The 18366-nt window shown below is 40.9% G+C and overlaps 1 protein-coding gene across 1 annotated transcript in view; it reads right to left on the bottom strand.

The window, feature by feature from the left end:
* Positions 1–18366, bottom strand: part of TMTC1 (transmembrane O-mannosyltransferase targeting cadherins 1) — a 269956-nt gene that overhangs the window by 243391 nt on the left and 8199 nt on the right. The window contains 2 exon segments of the mRNA XM_025455512.3: positions 4279–4413; positions 4415–4457. Of these exon segments, the coding sequence (XP_025311297.3) occupies positions 4279–4413; positions 4415–4457 (178 nt within the window).

Below are 18366 nucleotides of genomic sequence, written 5' to 3'. Positions count from 1 at the left end.
AAGTTTTAATTCCCACCGAGGAATTACAATGATTTTCCCCATTTCCCCAGTTTCTCTACTTATTTTTCTCATGATTCAGGAATCAGAAAAACACACAAATCTCCCAAGAAATATACTGTCAGAAAACCTTTCAAAGAATCACAAGGCCTTCAATGAGGAAGGAGCTGGATCTACTCTGGCCTTTGCACTGGGTGACTATATTATAATCACTTAAATATCTGTTGAAAGGTTGAGTAAATAAATGCATTTGTTCCTTATACTTAAATCGGAAATAATTTTGTATTGCAACATATTGCTTTGTCCTGTATGTATCTATGTGTATGTTCTTTTGCTTTTTTAGGAGCTTGTGAACAAACTATGGGTAGAGACCCCTTATCCACCCACTTACCCTCTTGGTACCTAGCAGTACCTACACCAAACAAGTATTCATTTACTACATGTTGATTACATAATTAAGGAAATAAATCCTTAATCATACCAACATGTCTAAACAAAACCCCTGCCCCTGCAAAAATGTAAATCCTCCATCCTTCCTGGGATTACTTATGGTCACCATGTTGTTCTTCTTTAGCAAGGGAGAGATATATCCCTGTTTCTCTCTCTAGCCACACTATGATCTTTTAAAAAATAATTTATCATTAAGTCTTCTGTAATACAATGTGTTTTTATATTTCTCTTCTTCCTTAGAAACCTAAATTAATACTTATAATTGGATAATAGTCTCCTGATTTTACTTGATAGTATAGATTGTTATTTAAGTCAAATTTCTTCACCTCCTTCTTACACTTCTCTCATTCCTTGTGAATGCAAACAATTTCTCTAAAATTTTTCCCTAAATGCCTAGCTCTCAGACTCTTTTGTCCCTATAATTGTGTTATCATGGATTTTTTTGATTAGCTTATTGAATTTTTTCTTAAAGGTCATCTTGCTAAAAGGATTTGTCCTTTTTCTTAGAATTCCACCAATCTCTACCAGCTCGTAATCACACTGTCCAAGGTTACCTGCTCTCCCTCTCTGCAAGCATAGAATTAAGACTGTTATTATCCTACTCTTTTGTTCTTTCTACAAACATTTTTCCCAAGACACTCCAAACACATATTTTCCACTACACTTCAACCCGGTGTCATGTATCCTATATGGCTAGGAGTAGTAATCAGTCCTTGATTATTTCACTTCATGGGACTTCCAAAAAGAATATTAAAAACTTAGGTATCTCTCTCATCTTTTAAAATTCATATCTAAAATTTTTCATCATAATTTTAAATACTTGAAGGGCTCTAGGTTCCCATGCATTGTAAGTACTGACATTTTAAAATAAGGCCATATTATTACTGTTTTAAATATACCAAATGGAATCTGAAATTTGCCACTGCAATTTGAAACTCATTATTTTCTATTTACACAAACATGAACAGGCTCTTCTTTAAATGGCAGACATTTCACACCTATTCCCCTTGAACTCTTATTTCTGTATTTTATCTCCCCCTTGGCATTCTTAACGTATTGTATAGTTATGCTTAAAAATATTTTAACCATCATCTTCTCTCTCTCTGTAATAAAAATACCTACATATTTAAATTAATTTTATATAATTATGTAATTCCTGTGATCATAGGAAAGTTACCCCACTTAGTATTAATATACAATTACTCAACACATCATAAATTAGAAAAATGATAAATAGCTCTTAGATATAAAAGTATACTTTTTTTTTAAAGATTTTATTTATTTATTCATGAGAGACAGAGAGAGAGAGAGTCAGAGACACAGGCAGAGGGAGAAGCAGGCTCCATGCAGGGAGTCCGATCTGGGACTCGATCCCAGGATTCCAGGATCATGCCCTGGGCCAAAGGCAGGCGATAAACTGCTGAGCCACCCAGGGAACCCCTAAAAGTACACTTCTTAATAACACAAATGCAGCAGGTTTTTTTTTTTAAGATTTATTTATTTGTTTGTTTGTTTGAGAGAGAAAGAAAAGAGAGGCAGAAAGAGAGAGAGAATCTCATGCAGACTCCCTGCTGAGCACAGAGCCTGATGTGGAGCTTGATCCCACGACCCTGAGATCATGACTTGAGCTAAAATCAAGAGTCGGATGTTCAACCGACTGAGCCACCCGGACACCTGATGATTCTTTTCAGTAAATACAATTATTGGCTGAATATTACTTTTTTTAAAAGATTTTATTTTTTTATTCATGACAGACACACAGAGAAAGAGAGAGAGGCTGAGACACAGGCAGAGGGAGAAGCAGGCTCCATGCAGGGAGCCCGATGTGGGACTCGATCCCGGGACTCCAGGACCACACCCTGGGCCGAAGGCAGGCACTAAACTGTTGAGCCATCCAGGGATCCCCCTGAATATTACTTTAGGTCAGTATAAGAAAGCATGCAGTATCAGTTCCATTCCTAGCTTTCATCTTTATAGAACTGTTCGCATAAATAAATGAGACAGAAGTAGCCATGCTATGGCAATGACTTAATTCTTTGAACACTAAGTTGTCTGCAAAATTATAGTGATCTATTATATATTGCATAATGCTTAATGATCTACCAGCTGACAACTCAATCAGATTCTCCTTTCATTTGGTTGAAAGCAAATAAATCCAGTGTACGCATTAGGAGAGTTACCTGTCATTAGAGTCATTTGTTTTCATAGTTTCCTAGCAGTAAAGCAAAAATGGCTTCACCAAGACTTCCCAAAGGACTATTACTTATACCGCATAGCCTTCCACTTAGAGGCACCTTTTCAGTCTAAAATATTCAAGAAAGGGCTGGAAATTTTACCGTAAGTAATGTAATTTTTTAGTAAGATGATTTTTTGTCACTCACTCCAAATATATTTGTGTCAAAACCTTGGGCTGACAGATGTAGAATATTGTTGGTGGAAAATGTCCATCTTATAGCCTAACTGGCAAAACCAGTCCTCATTACAAAACCAATTGGCCAAATTAGGCTTTTTGTGTCAGTTCAAATGAATGTATTATGCATCCCCATGACAACCATCTCACTTCTGAATTCAGAAGATCAACACAGGCCACCATACCCTACTTCTAATGCCATGCTCCATTCCTTTCAGAAATACGTATAAGTCGGAGCAATATGAAGCCCTACTCCAAGTCTGTGAGCCTTAACTGAAGGAGGCTTTGCTGACACCAATATATTAAATTGCTTCTTTATAAGATACCTCAGGGATTTGTACACCTGGGGCATAGTAAAATTCTGATGTAGGTGAGATACTCCTTTTTTTTTTCAATTAGGACAACTGAAAAAATTAGGAGGATGCAGAGAAGAACCAACCTGACACCGTGACCTCGACTGAGTATGTTCTCAGACAGATGAACTATAAGCAAGTGTCCAGACACAAGCCAAGGCTCTGGAAATGGTTCTTTTAAAACCATGGGGCCCGTGAGCCCCTTGGAAAGTCTTTGTCTGTCCCTAGCAATAAGGATAAAATAAGCCAACTGTGGTTACTGAGCCATGAAATAAGGTAACTTGATAATGTCTTATTGGTGCATGATGAAGTCCATATTTCAAAGAGGACCACAGATCTGAACCATCTATAGTTTTCAAATAGATTTTCATCATCCACCAAATAACTACACTTCACAAGAAATAACTTGAAAATCTTTCTTTCTTTCTTCCTTTGAGAGAGAGAGGATGAGCAGGGGAGCAGTGAGGAGAGGGAGAAACAGACTCCCCACTGAGCAGGGAGCCCGATGTGGGACTTGATCCCAGGAACCTGGGATCATGACCTGAGCCAAAGGCAGACGCTTAACCAACTGAGCCACCCAGGTGCCCCGGGAAACTTATTTCTAAGTCCCTACTGTAAGTCTGTCTTTCTAAGTTGAAGAACATCAGTCTAACTTTTTAGTCTTCCCTTGCATTCACAATTCAACATTACAAATATTATAAATATAAAGCAGAGAAAGAAAAGCTACAATACAAATGTAGAGCAGGAACAATGCCTCAGCATGACAAGTACCTCAAAATGCCCTGTGCTGTTTAAAACACATTAGAACTTAAATTTTCTTCAAATAAAAAGCTGTGGCCATTTATTACTATATGTAATAATAACAGTGGTTATTTGGAAAAGCAGTTAAATTGTGAAGGCCATGTGAACATTCAAAAAGATAAGCTGTCAAGCAGAATGATTTATATATAAAGATAAACACTTCAGTGGAGCTTTGAATTCACAAGGTTTTGAAAGGGGAAAAAAAAAAGATCAGTTGAGCTTTATTTTTTTTAGTTCCTTGTTTCATTGAGGTCCAATGATACTCACCGCCTCCGTGTGAATAGGATGCACAGCAAAAAGCAATGCTGTAGCAAAAGCAAGTCCTCGATTCCTGAAGACAGCTTTGTCACAGGTGTACATCAAGACAAGAGTCACCAGGCAGTGTAAAACCACATTCACTGCAGTGAAAGTAGAATGGGTTCATGCCAGTCAGAAATATGTTCAGCCTGTAAAAAAAGACAAGAACAAAAATGCAATCAGCTGCAAACCAAACCTAAGCACAAGGAAAGCAGAGGGAATCAATCATTTTAAAAGATTAGCTATACCATCGATTATTTTTAAATGACTCCTAACATCATCTCCTAACATAGATGTGTGACTATTGTTTTTCCCTAGGATCTTCCTATCTGCAGAAACCACTGCAAATGCAATACAATATTACTCCAGAAAACTCTGTGGCCTCACTGAGAAGGCAGGCAGGGGCCAAGCCTGTTTCTCCCTTACTCTGTGGCTAATGTGAACAACTCCATGATACTCTTACTTTCACTCCTGGCTCTTCCCAAGGAGCTGAGTGTTCAAACGCAAGTCCACAGTGCTGTGGGTCAGAGCCAAAGCCACTGGAGAGGAGAAAAAATCCACGAGACTGTGACTGTGGTCACATTTGGGACAAACCAAGCATGAACATGTTCTCTCACCCAGAGTGCACACCAGGAACCAAATTTCCAGCTTATGCACCTGGAATGATCGTTAATTACCAGCCCACAAGGGATCTTCCGGGCATCTGAAGAGGCTATTACCAGCTGCAGCTGAAATTAAAAGGATGAGCAAAAGCACATCATTTTAGAATTTGTATTAAATATTTTCTAACATAAATTCCCATAGATCTCAAAATCTGAATGCTAGGATTATGATGAAGAAACTAAGAAGAATCACAGAAAGAAGGGAAATGTATGAGCTTGGGTGGCCCAGTCGGTTAAGAATCTGACTCCTCAGGATCCCTGGGTGGCGCAGCGGTTTGGCGCCTGCCTTTGGCCCAGGGCGCGATCCTGGAGACCCGGGATCGAATCCCACATCGGGCTCCCGGTGCATGGAGCCTGCTTCTCCCTCTGCCTGTGTCTCTGCCTCTCTCTCTCTCTCTCTCTCTCTGTGACTATCATAAATAAATAAAAATTAAAAAAAATAAGAATCTGACTCCTCATTTCGGCTCAGGTCATGATCTCAGGTTCGCAGGATCCTACCCCACATCAGCTCTGTGCTGGGCATGGGGCCTGCTCAAGATCCTCTCTCACACTCTCCCTCTGCACCCCTTCCCCCCACCATTCACATGCTCTCTCTCTCCCTCACTCTACAAAGAAAAAAAAAGATAAATTTATTGTTCAACATCTTAAAAAATACTTTCCTGAGATAGACACGCTGAACAGAGAGACTTCTGAAGAATGCTTAAACTTAGTAACAGGACATGATGTCCCCAACTGATTCTGTGGGGTTAGCAAAAATACTGTTGTACAGAGTATGATTCTTTCAGGAGAGCAGATTTACCCTAAGTGGGACTGCTTGTTAGCTGTCTATATTCCAGCTCATTTTACTGAAACAGTAATCCCATGTCTTTATTCTCATGCCGTTGATCTGCTTCTCTTACAGAAACACCTCCTCTTTGCCAAAACAATTGAGAATGTAAAAATCAACTTGAGCGATGGCGTATGCATATTCTAAATACTTGTCTTGATTCATGAACGAATTTAACCTACAGAATTTTAAACATCTCAAGCTTTATTTGGACACATGAATATAAATGTCACAGTTACTAGTTGACTCCATTTTCATTCCCACTGAAGTAATCATGGTCCTCACTAAGCCTAGAAAAATGCATTGCTCTGTGGAATCCAAGTTCAAGGCTCCCAAGCAAGATTCAAACTAGCTGCATGTTGGCAGACCCACAAATGTGCGCAGGCCCCAGGGTCCTAAAGACAGGAGTGTGTGGGAAACAGCGCCCCTAGAGGGGCTCTCTCTGTGACTATCATAAATAAATAAAAATTAAAAAAAAAAAAAACAAAGATAGATACAGACATATATAGATACAGATGCAGATACAGACACAAATAAACAGATACAACACTGTGATATAGTAGGAAATATGCATTTTAGTCTTTATCCCAACTCCTGGTAGAGACCGTAAACCCTTTGTAATTTCTTAAGTGAGAAAGGAACTAGGGGAATTTTGTTCTAATATTTGGTCTTTGGCCCTGATTCCTGCACAGAACTCCTAAATCACTTGGAACTCCCCCATGTAGTTGGATTATGATTTTTCTAATAAGGTGACTCCTGGTGGGCACCTGGATGGCATCTGGATGGGGGCTGGTCACCAGAGAGATCAAGTTATGATTAGAAGCTTAGAACTTTCAGCCTTTTCCCTCCTCTATCCTCGGAGATTGGAGAGGGGCCAGAGATTGAGTTCATTATCAATGATGCCTACTTGATGAAGCTTCCATAAAAAATCCCTGAACTACAGGGTTTGGAAAACTTCCAGGTTGGAGAACACATCAACATGCTGGGCAGGTGGCACACCCCAATTCCACAGGGACAGAAGCTCCTGCACTTGGGACCCTCCAGACCCCACCCCTTAAGGATCTCTTCATCTGGCTGTTCATCTATATCCTTTGTCATATCCTTCTATAATACACCAGCAAACGTTAAGTAAGTGTTTCCCTGAGGTCTGTGAGCTGTTAGAGCAAATTATTGAATGTGAGGAGGCGGTCATGGGAACCTTCAATTTGCAACCAAGTTGGACAGAGGAAGGCAACCTAGGGACCCAGTAACTACAACTGGTGTCTGAAATGAGATCAGCATTGTGGAAATGGCCCTCGACCTGGGGGATCTGATTCTAACTCCAGATAGACACTGTCAGAATTAAATTGAATTGTAGGACACTCAGATAGTGTAGGACACTGAGAGTTGGTCAGGGTGGAAAAAAAACCCTACACATCTGATGTCAGAAGTATTGAGCATATGTAGAAGAAGAAACAGGACTTTTCTTTTTAATATACAAGGATGCATCTTACTGTAATGATCATAGAAATGACAATAAAGAGAAGGCAAGACATCTAACCAGCCAAATCCCAGATGTATTTGATTGTTCCCACAAATATACTTCAGACCATAGTTTTGGATTACAAATTAACAGTACTGCTTTCAAAAAGAGAACAAAAGACTTATTTTTCCAAAGTATTTGTTACTCAACCACTTGAAAAGTAAAAAGCATCATTAACAGTGGTAACATCATTACCACACTTTTATGAGGTACTTTCCCCTTCCAAAAAATGGTATATGAGTCACCTTTGTGGTCCATATGTATCATACCTGAAAATGTGTAGGTGTTATCCATATAGATTATTGGAGGGGGGATTGTTTTTTTCTTCAAGACAGTTGACATACCATGTTATATTAGTTTCAAGTGTACAACTTAGTGATTTGACAAGTTTATACATTATGCTATGCTCACTACAACTGTAGCTGCCATCAAATTATTATTCCTGGAAACTGATTAGGACAAAATGCCTAGTGTTATAAGTGAATTTAATTTCATCCCAAAATGTAAAAATAAATTACTGAATGGGGAACCACTGCAGTGCTAATGGTACCAGATACTGGTGAATCTAAACTTTGAGAAATTACTGAGAATCTAAAGTTAGAAGAGTTTCCCAAATATCTAAAAAGATGGAGAGTGAACTCTCCAAACTATAGACAAATGAGCTTGAGATGAAATACTCACAGAATGTAATCTGTGACCACTGGAAAAAGAATCTCTGATCCTAGGAGTCACTATGGGTTCACAAAAAGGGGTTTTAACCAATTAAACTGCCATTTTAATATAACAGGGAGTGTGACAGACACATCACATCTTTATTTTTTTTTAAGATTTTATTTATTTATTCATGAGAGACACTGAGAGACAGAGGCAGAGACACAGGCAGAGGGAGAAGCAGGCTTCCCGCAGGGAGCCTGATGCGGGACTCGATCCCGGGACTTCAGGATCACGCCCCGGGCTGAAGGCAGGTGCTCAACCGCTGAGCCACCCAGGCGTCCCATACATCTTTATTTTAACAAAGGCATTTATCAAAATATTTAAGAAACTCCTTTTGTACAAGATACAAGATGGATCTGTAGCAAACACAAAGAGTGGTAAATAATAACCAGTGTCTCCTTAGATGGAGACCTTCAGTGTAAGTCACAAGATTCTGACATTATCTCTGGTCTGTCCAATATTTCTATCAAAAACTCAGCAAGATCTATTGTGTATGCTAAACAAGCTTGCAGAAAACCTTTATCTGTGAAGGAGGGTCCATTGTACTAAGGAGACTAAGATTCACAAATGTGTAAGTGCTTAATACTGTTAATTAATTCTTAGTCTTAGAGACTCAGATTCACAAAGAGCTTGATATTAATTAATTCTTACAGGTAGAATATGGGTAAGAGTAAAGTCTCACACATGGACATAAAAGAGAACAAAACACTTGCAATCCAGACTAAAACGATACACATAGTATTGCCCAACGGCTGTTAATTTACTCTAAATTCAAAGAGTTATCGTGTCTTGGCTATCAGACCAAACTGCATAAAAGAACTGCACAAGTCAGAATAATTTTCATTTCAATTTCACTAAATAATAATTTCATTAAATTTGAGTATCTACTATATGTCTACTATATGTTATGTAGGGCCCAGAGATACAAAGAGAAGACATGGCACCAGCTACCAAAGAGTTAACAGCATAGTAGTAGAAAGGGACATTAAACAGATAAATAATTAGAGAAAGAAATCAATCAATGGGAGACTCTACCAGGAGCACAGATAGGAAAGAGGGAAGATCCTGCCTGTGTGCCTGAGACAGAAGGTAGGTGGAATCCAGAGTGGGACAGCAGCCCCTCTAGGTTGCTGGGGCATCTTCATAAGAGAGCTTCAGGATGCTGGAAGGATGGGGAGTCTCATGTCTCAGGGGGGTGCCTGGATGGCTCAATCACTTTTGTTTTGGTTTTTTTTTTAGATTTTATTTATTTATTCATGAGAGACACAGACACAGAGAGAGAGGCAGAGACATAGGCAGAGGGAGAAGCAGGCTCCTCACAGGGAGCCCGATGTGGGACTCGAATCCCAGGCCCCCAGGATCACACCCTGGGCTGCAGGCGGCACTAAACCACTGGGCCTTGGGGGCTGCCCTGGATGGCTCAGTCAGTTGAGCATCTGCCATTGGGTCAGGTCCCTGCTCAGTGGGGAGCCTGCTTCTCCCTCTTCTCCTCACTTGTGCCCTCTTATCGCTATCTGTCTCTCTCCTCTCTCTCACATAAATAAATAAAATCTTGGGATGCCCGGGTGGCTCAGTGGTTGAGCGCTTGCCTTCAGCCCAGGGCATGATCCTGGAGTCCCAGGATCGAGTCCCATGTCAGGCTCCCTACAGGGAGCCTACTTCTCTCCCTCTGCCTATGTCTCTGCCTCTCTCTCTGTGTCTCTCATGAATAAATAAATATCTTTTTTAAAAATAATAAATAAATGAATAAATAAATAAATAAATAAATAATATATACAATCTTAAAAAAAAAAAAGATGCCTCAGGAAAGCAGGCTTCAGGAAATGAATGCTCAGCCTTGAGAAAGATGACAGAAATGATGCCAAATTCTCCAAGGGAAAGGATCTTTGCCATACGATGGCTATGTCCAGCGCAATGCCTGGTTCACACTTGCCAAGATTAAGTGGATAAATGGATGGATGCATATAAATGAATGAATGAGTGAAGCAATGCACTTACTCAAGTAGCTCTCAGAGTGGAAAGGAAGATCCAGTCCATAAACATGTTGCAAAGAGACTGCCCACAGGCCAAGTTTAGCATGCAAATTATTTTGTTTCACCTCGATGCCTCTTCTTTCTTCCTTAAATTTACCAACACTTTTAAAACAGATGATTTCATATAAAAATTTCCAGCTTCTCTTGAAATATTAGAAGACCTGGCAATTCTGGGCCTACACGGTTACATGGAAATGTGTGCCCATTTAGATGGCACGAGTACTCACAATGTGCCACAATACAAGCCAACTTACCAGGAAACAGACTTCAGCTCAAAGAAAGTAGTGTTTTAAGACTAGAATTAGTGTTTGGATAACCAGAATTGTCCACGTAGAGGCATGGAAAACAGCCCACCCAAAATACCACCTAAGAAGAATGGTCTCTCAGGTTCCATGTCACCCTGAAGGTACTCCATTATTTCATTTCCTCAGTTTTTAAAAACTCTTCTACTATAATCCTCAAAAATTATAAGCATTTTTTCATACATTGTAAAAAATTAATTTCTTTTTCTCATCCATCTCACTTAGCACACAGTAGATTCGAAATGAAAGTTTACTGAATGAGCAAATAAACTCAAGTTGGAAGGTGAAAAGATCATATTTCCCTTTCAACAATAAGAATCTCTAATTTTATTTGATTTAGCCTTCATTTCTAATTTAAAGCTAAACTGAACAGTAGGAAATTGTTTTCTTCCAGAAAAAAATCTGAATAAGGGCACGTGGGTGGCTCAGTCAATTAGGCATCTGCCTTTAGCTCAGGTCCTGATTCCAGGGTCCTGGGACTAAGCCCCACATCAGGCTCCCCACTTAGTGGGGAGAGTACTTCTCCCTCTGCCTCTGCCCCTGCCCGACCGATGCTTGTTCTAACAAATAAATAAAATCTTAAAAAAAAAAAAAAAATCTGAATGGTCATGCCTGACTTCCAGACTTTGGCAAATATGAATGTAAATACACCTCCTCCATCTGAGCTCCTCTGCCTCCCTGTAAAACTGCCCAGAAAGGTGAGGCTATAATGAGCTCACAGCAATCAGAAGGCACAGGTTTCCAGAAAAGGTCACAGGGTCACACAATTTAGCACCAAAAAGTCAGAGGAGGAGGAGAAAGCCATTAGCTGCCCCTCTGGCTCGCATAGCCTGGAGCTCTAGATAAAGCCCCTTACTCTTAATTTTCTCCTTTGGAAAATAATTCTGTTTTTAAAAGAACAAAAACAGTCTTTATCCTTGAAGAACTTCTACTATGGAATATACTAGGATCCTTCCTCCAGGGGACCCCAACTCCACTCCAGTCAAACAGCTCTACCTCAATAAACTGGCAGAGAGGTCTGGAACCTGCATAACAGGTCATGATTCTCCCCTGTGTGGACTCAAGTCTGGTTTTTGGCCCTGAACCTGGAGTTTTCCTGGTATATAGATGAAGCAACATTTAAGAGGGCTGCACATCGACTTCATTCCTGTGGACAATGTGATTAATTAGCCACCACCAGTGATCCTTCCCAGGGGGTCGCAACACTCTGATTATCACTACATCCCTGCGGCCTATCATGGTAAACGCACTCACCTTGTCTTTGGCAGCTAAGCTCTGCCACCTGGCATCTGGTTCTCCAGGATCCCATCACCCCCACTGAAATCAGAAAGCCCACCTCATTCGCAGCATCACCCACATCACACTTGCCTACAGAAAGAGCCAAGGCAAAGAGGTGCACGTGCTCCCTCATTAATGTATTTCTCAATGCCTCAGCGAAGGGAAAATCTTCTGGCCCTCTCAGGAAATGTAGTAGAGTGGTAGGAGGAAGGTGTGGGCAGGCGGCATGTGATAAATGCACTGCAACATTCCTATTCCAACGAGCTTTTGGATTCTTTCTTCTATATCACACCAGAGATATTTGGCATCTCAACCTCACGTAACATATGCTCCCATTGAGTCCCAGTGGTTCCCAGGATTCTGAATCCCCTGGTGAGCTAGCTACAATTGCTAATTCCTTCATCCCTCCCCAAGATATCCCAAGTCAGTAAATCTGAAATGGGACCCAGAGATCTATCCCAAGAAACCCAGTGATTCGAACCAGGTGATACTCAGAACAATGAGACACGCGTCGCAGAGCTTAAAGGAAGGCTACGTACATTTGCCACGCTTACCAGGAAAATTCAATTTTCTCAGCAATGACACAACATACATTCTTTGCCAATAAGAATTATAAACCAGAGGAAAGAAAAAATAAAATGTACCCCCCTTTATCATCTGTTTCCCCTGTCCCCAATAATGGGTTCTCCAACACTTTCCTTGTGAGTTTCCACAGCCCACAACTGAACACAGTACATTCTCCTGTCTTCCTCTACTGCCTTTCATTTTTCTTCTTCCCCATCTCTTGCCATCCACTCAGCTCTCAAATGCTTGTAAGTGCTTTCCATAGTCTTCTTAGATCATTCAACCAATAAATAACAACATCTGGTTTTTCTCGTTTTCCTCTAAGGAGAATCCCTTTGGCCCTTAATCATTTCAGTTGCTCTTCTTCTGCATTCCCTCTAGTATCAGGAATAAATCAGCAAATCATCATCACTTAATGTATCAAAGAACCAAAGGATGTGATTTGCAAGCACTGATGCAAACAACAGTGCAGAAGGGAGGCTGGTGCTCTGAGACACAAACAAAATCCATGGTTTGGGCATGAATGTTCCAGGCATCCCATTCTCACCTGGCTACGAGGAAGCTACGGGGAGGGAACAAGGGAAGAGGAGCTTGTCAGGAGAAGCGCCCATCCATTCAGGGGGCAGTTACTGTCACTATTGTCACATAAATGCTCAGAGTAGCAACTGCATCAAAGAAACAGTGGGGAAATTGAAGACAAGATCTGTCACCCTATCTAGAAGACAGCAAGTCCCAGAAAAAAATCGTCAAAAGCAGAGTCAGCAAATAATAAAAATTAACAGATCAACATCAAATATAATATATAGTGTTATAGCTACAATTGAGTTGTCAATTTTTAGCAAATGTGTTTTTGTTTAAAGGTAAGTGTTGGGGTCCCTGGGTGTGTCAGTGGTTGAGCGTCTGCCTTCATTCGGCCCAGGGCGTGATCCTGGAGTCCTGGGATCGAGTCCCACGTTGGGCTCCTTATATGGAGACTGCTTCTCCCTCTGCCTGTGCTTCTGCCTCTCTCTCTCTCTCTGTGTCTCTCATGAATAAATAAATAAAATCTTTAAAAATAAAAAAATAAAGGTAAGTGTTTGGTAAAGTTCTTAGAGGCAACACAATTTCTAACAGTGACTACTCAGAGTTCAGGTGAGGGAAAGTCCTGCCGCATCGGATCCCACTCCCTTCAGACACTAGCTGCAAGTTCAATGGTCCCCAGGCTACCTGCACTGCTGACCAACTGGCCACATATTTGGGGGCTCCCATAATTCTTTTAGGTTTGATAATTTCCAAGAATGACTCAAAGAATTCAAGAAAGCATATACTTACAATTTCAGTTTTATTATAAAGGATATAAATCAAAACCAGTCAAAAGAAAAGACTCATAGAGATAGGTCTGGAAGGGTTCCAAACACAAACTTCTTATGTCTTCAGGACACAACACCCCCTCAGCACAATGATGTAGGATTACCAATCAGAGAAACCCAACCAAGCTTCAATGTCAAGTTTTTAACTGAGGTTTCATTACTTAGGTTGATTGATTCAATCATGGGCTATGTGACTGAACTCCAACTCCAGCACCACTTACCCTGCCTGGAAGTTGGAAAGTAGGGCTAGGGCAGCCCCGGTGGTGCAGCAGTTTAGCACCGCCTGCAGCCCAGGGTGTGATCCGGGAGACCCGGGATCGAGTCCCATGTTGGGCTCCCCGCATGGAGCCTGCTTCTCCCTGTCTCTGCCTCTCTCTCTCTCTCTCTCTCTCTCTCTCTCTCTCTCTGTGTGTCTCTATGAGTAAATAAATAAAATCTTAAAAAAAAAAAAAAAAGGAAAGTAGGGCTGGTATGTAGCTCAAAGTCCCATCTCTCTAATCACACATGCTTTGGTCTTTCCAGCATAGCCAGCCCACTTTCTGAAAGTATCAGGAGGCCCACTATGAGTTACCTCTTCCTTAGCATAAACTCAAGTGTGATTTTGGGACCCACTGTGAGCCACAGAGACACTCCCATCAGTCAGGAAATTCCAAGCGTTTGTGTTTTTTTAAAAGATTTTTATTTATTTATTTATTCATGAAAGACACAGAGAAAGAGAGAGAGAGAGAGGCAGAGAGAGACAGACAGAGACACAGGCAGAGGGAGAATGTGGGACTGGATCCTAGGACTCCAGGATCACACCGCAGGCGGAAGGCAGGCGTTAAACTGCTGAGCCACCCAGGGATCCCTGTCCAGGAAATTCTTTACCTGCCTCCACTTTTCTCTGACAGAAGAATAAAGGTAAATAAACCAAGAAATAAGCAGACTTTTTTTGTTTATATTATAAAAGTGTAGCTCTGCCTAAATATTTACCTGAAAAAGTTAAGCATTCACAAAAATGATTAATTCATTCACTCTTTCAACAGTCATTTATGAAGCCCCTACTTTGCATGCCAGACACTGTTCTAGGTGCTAAGGATACACCTGATGGAGCTTTCACAGTAGTGAGAGAAGATAAAAACCAACAATAAATCCATGTTGCCAGAGAGCTAAGGCAAAGAAAGAGAACAGAGAGTGAGAGAATGAGGATGAAACAGAGGAGAGTTTGCCATTTTGAATTGGAAGCCAGGGAAGGTGTCAAGGAGGAAGTGACATTTGAGCAGAGATTGAAGGTGGCGAGAGAGCAAAGACTGTACAGGTCTAGGGTAAGAGTATTCCAGGAAGTGCAAAGTGCAAGGGTCCCAGGCAGCAGGTGTGGCCTATTGGGCACAGGACTGTATAATGCTAGCAGAGGTAGAAGGAGGTGCAGATTGATGGACTAGAGGTCAGAGGGGTGGCCAGGGGTCAGATCAATTGGGTCTTGTAGAACAGACGCCATTTCTTCTCATTTGGAAAAGCAACAGTGCCATTGCTCTGGCATGACCAAGCATTCCTCCCCTCGTCCCTGTCTTTTTAAGTGGAATGACTACATATTCAAAGTTAGGAAAAACATGACTTGTAGCTCCAAAGGAAGACAGAAAAGACATGTGTTGATTTAAAAAAAAAAAAAAAAAAAAAAAGATTGCTTCCAAAAGTGTTTTCCAAGCCTTCACTCAGAGATTCACCTATAAAAATCCTCATAATTCAAAAATACATTCCTCTCATTTTCCATCCTTCCTACACTGCCAGACTGCGGTCTAAAGCCCATTTCACATCTAAGGCATATGCTAAGGGACAACAATCTTAACCTCCTCCTTTTGGGGTTTCTAAGATAAACCTTAATTTGGCATGCAATTTTCAGAGGCCATTTCTTCATTTTTCTCTATAAAATCTTTATTGCCTCCAATCATATTTTTCCTTGGCTATATCTATCATTGAACACCCTAGACAATCTAGCCAAACAATCTCCATGTGTTTCCATCATAGACGTAGAACACAAACCTATCAGCTCTGCTGCAATAGACTATCTCAAAATGAGTTCCAAAGAGGGACAAATCAAAAGGAATAGAACCAAAATGAACACACTACCATTTCTTTTAGGTTTTGGGCACAGAGGCTAGAGCCGATTTTCATGGTTGGCTTTTCATCTGTGACTAAAAGATGCAAACTGCAAAAAAAAAAAAAAAAAAAAAAAAAAGATGCAAACTGCAAAAAAAAAAAAAAAAAAAAAAAAAAAAAAACCTTCTCCAGATCCAAGCATTAAAATGTTGCAAATCCTTACAGCTGCACATATTAAGATATTCTATTTTTTAACTCTGACATTTGAAACCACCCACTTTCACTCCTATGGTTTATATCACCATCAGAAGCCTTCAGTAAGACAAACCTTTATAGCAAACTGGTAGACTACTATGATCTAGTAGCCTAAACATGGAATGAGAACCAAGAGCTTAAGGTCCTTTAATTTGCCCTAGTTTCCCATCTTTACCTTGGAAAAAAAAAAAAAAAAAAAAAACCCTGCTTTTTTTTCTTGTTGAAGGAAGCTTCTCCTTGCTTCCTGATGTGGAATGGCACTGCTAACGATCCAGCAGGAGCTTCTTCTCAAGAGGAAAGGGATGGAGTGGAAATAAAATTCAAAAGCTCAACATCCTTTAAAATCAATCAAGGCCATTTGTCATGGTGAGGGTTATGGGCATCATGGGTCTTGGTTCTGTGTCAATTAAGTGTCTACAGAGTGACTTAACATGTTTAATGTGTTTAATGTCCTGATTCCGGAGTTAAAAAACAGGTCATGGCCGATGGAGGATAAAGAAGCAAAAAAAGAAAAAGAAAAAAAAAAAAACAAAGGTTACTGCTGCAGATTAAGTTTCCCCAGATGTTCTGATTCTGCTCTACAATGGTCCAAAAATATTCCTGTGTGCCCTCGGAAATGATCTTACGGAAAGACCGAATAGAAGATTTGACTTAGGAACAGAAATTCATTAGAATTCTAGATTCACTTCAAGGAACACAGAGATGACCGCTTAGATCAGTTAAAGTGCCGCCGGAGAAGCGGAACCCCCAGGGATGACCCAGCAGGAGGGGTTTGGGGCGGAGGCCTGCCCTTTCACGGCCAAGCTGGCCAAGCTGCAGCTGCGGGCCGGGGCCGTCTGGGTCAGAGGCCTCGGCCGGGCAGGCGCTGGGAGGGAGGATGCAGGGCTGAGCGCCGGGGAGGGGCAGCAAGAGCCCGAAGCCGCGAGGGGGAACCGGGATGTACTGCTGCTGCCCACAGCCGCTCAGGCTCCAACTTTCACGACCGACGCCAGCGACCGCAAACAGGCTGACGACGCTCCTCCCTCCAGGGCTGCGCTCACACCTGCACCAGGTTCCAAGTTGCTGCAGCACCACGATCTGGAGAGTTCCGGGGGGGCCGCCAGCCAGCTCCAGGCGCGCGCACACCTGCGCCGGCGGCCCGCAGGCCTGGGACCGCACCCACCCACGCGGACCCCGACCCCCGACCCCCCACCAACAGGGTCGCTTCACTTTCACTTCCCAGAGCTCCAAGGAATCTCTAGCGCACAACCTAGGGCGATGCAGGGAAACGGTTGCCAAAAAAACAAAGTTTCAATTTCGTTGCACTGACATAGCACAAAGCCACCAGATGTTTGAAAACTGCCTTCCTGTCCCTTTGCACCCTGCCCCGCAAACTGGTAGAGTAGGCACTCTAAAAATCCATTCCATAAATAAATAAATAAATAAATAAATAAATAAATAAATAAATAAATAAATAAATAAATAAATAAATAAATAAAATAAAATAAAATATTTATCAAATAAATATTTGAATAATTGTAATTCAAATATTTGAGGGGGTGGGAGTGAATGCGTGACGGGCACTGGGGGTTATTCTGTATGTTAGTAAATTGAACACCAATAAAAAATAAATAAAAAAAAGACAAATAAATATTTGAATAAGTTCATCAATTTATTTGATGAATATTTTATTTATAAAACACATATTTGATAGATATTTTATTTATAAAACACATATTTTATAAATAAATATTTTAATTTATAAATTATTTATTTATTTTTCAAAAGATTAAAAATCCATTCCCTCATTCCGATTTCAGCAGATTTCTTCCTTGAGAAAAACTGTGATTAATAGCTTTCCATACATGCAAGTACCTTTATAGTAACGAGCATTACACAGCTTTATTTATTACTGTGTTTATTTATTGTTCTTTCTTAAGGTAATTTCTTTCTTCTCTTTTTTTTTAAGATTTTATTTATTTATTCATGATAGACCGAGAGAGAGAGAGAGAGAGAGAGAGAGAGGCAGAGACACAGGCAGAGGGAGGAGCAGGCTCCATGCCAGGAGCCTGACATGGGACTCGAGCCCAGGACTCTAGGATCATGCCCTGGGTCAAAGGCAGGCACTAAACTGCTCAGCCACCCAGGGATCCCTCTTAAGGTAATTTCTAGCTCTCAGTATGTGTGACATTCATTGAATCAAAGATAATAAACTATTTTAATAAAAACTAGGTTTTTTGGTTTGTTTGGTTTTTTTTTAAAGATTGTATTTATTTATTCATGAGAGACACAGAGACAGAGGAAGAGAGATAGGCAGAGGGAGAAGCAGGTTCCCCATGGGCAGCCCGATGAGGGACCTGATCCCAAGACCCCAGGCTCAGGACATGACGCAAAGGCAGATGCTCAATCACTGAGCCACCCAGGTGCTCCTAAAAATTAGGTTTGAGCGCCTGAGTGGCTCGGCTGGTTAAGCATCAGATTCTTGATTTGGGTTTGGA

The sequence above is a fragment of the Canis lupus genome, chromosome 27 (genome assembly GCF_003254725.2).
Source record: "Canis lupus dingo isolate Sandy chromosome 27, ASM325472v2, whole genome shotgun sequence".
NCBI classification, from domain to species: Eukaryota; Metazoa; Chordata; class Mammalia; order Carnivora; family Canidae; genus Canis; species Canis lupus.
This window is presented reverse-complemented; position numbering and strand designations above follow the sequence as displayed.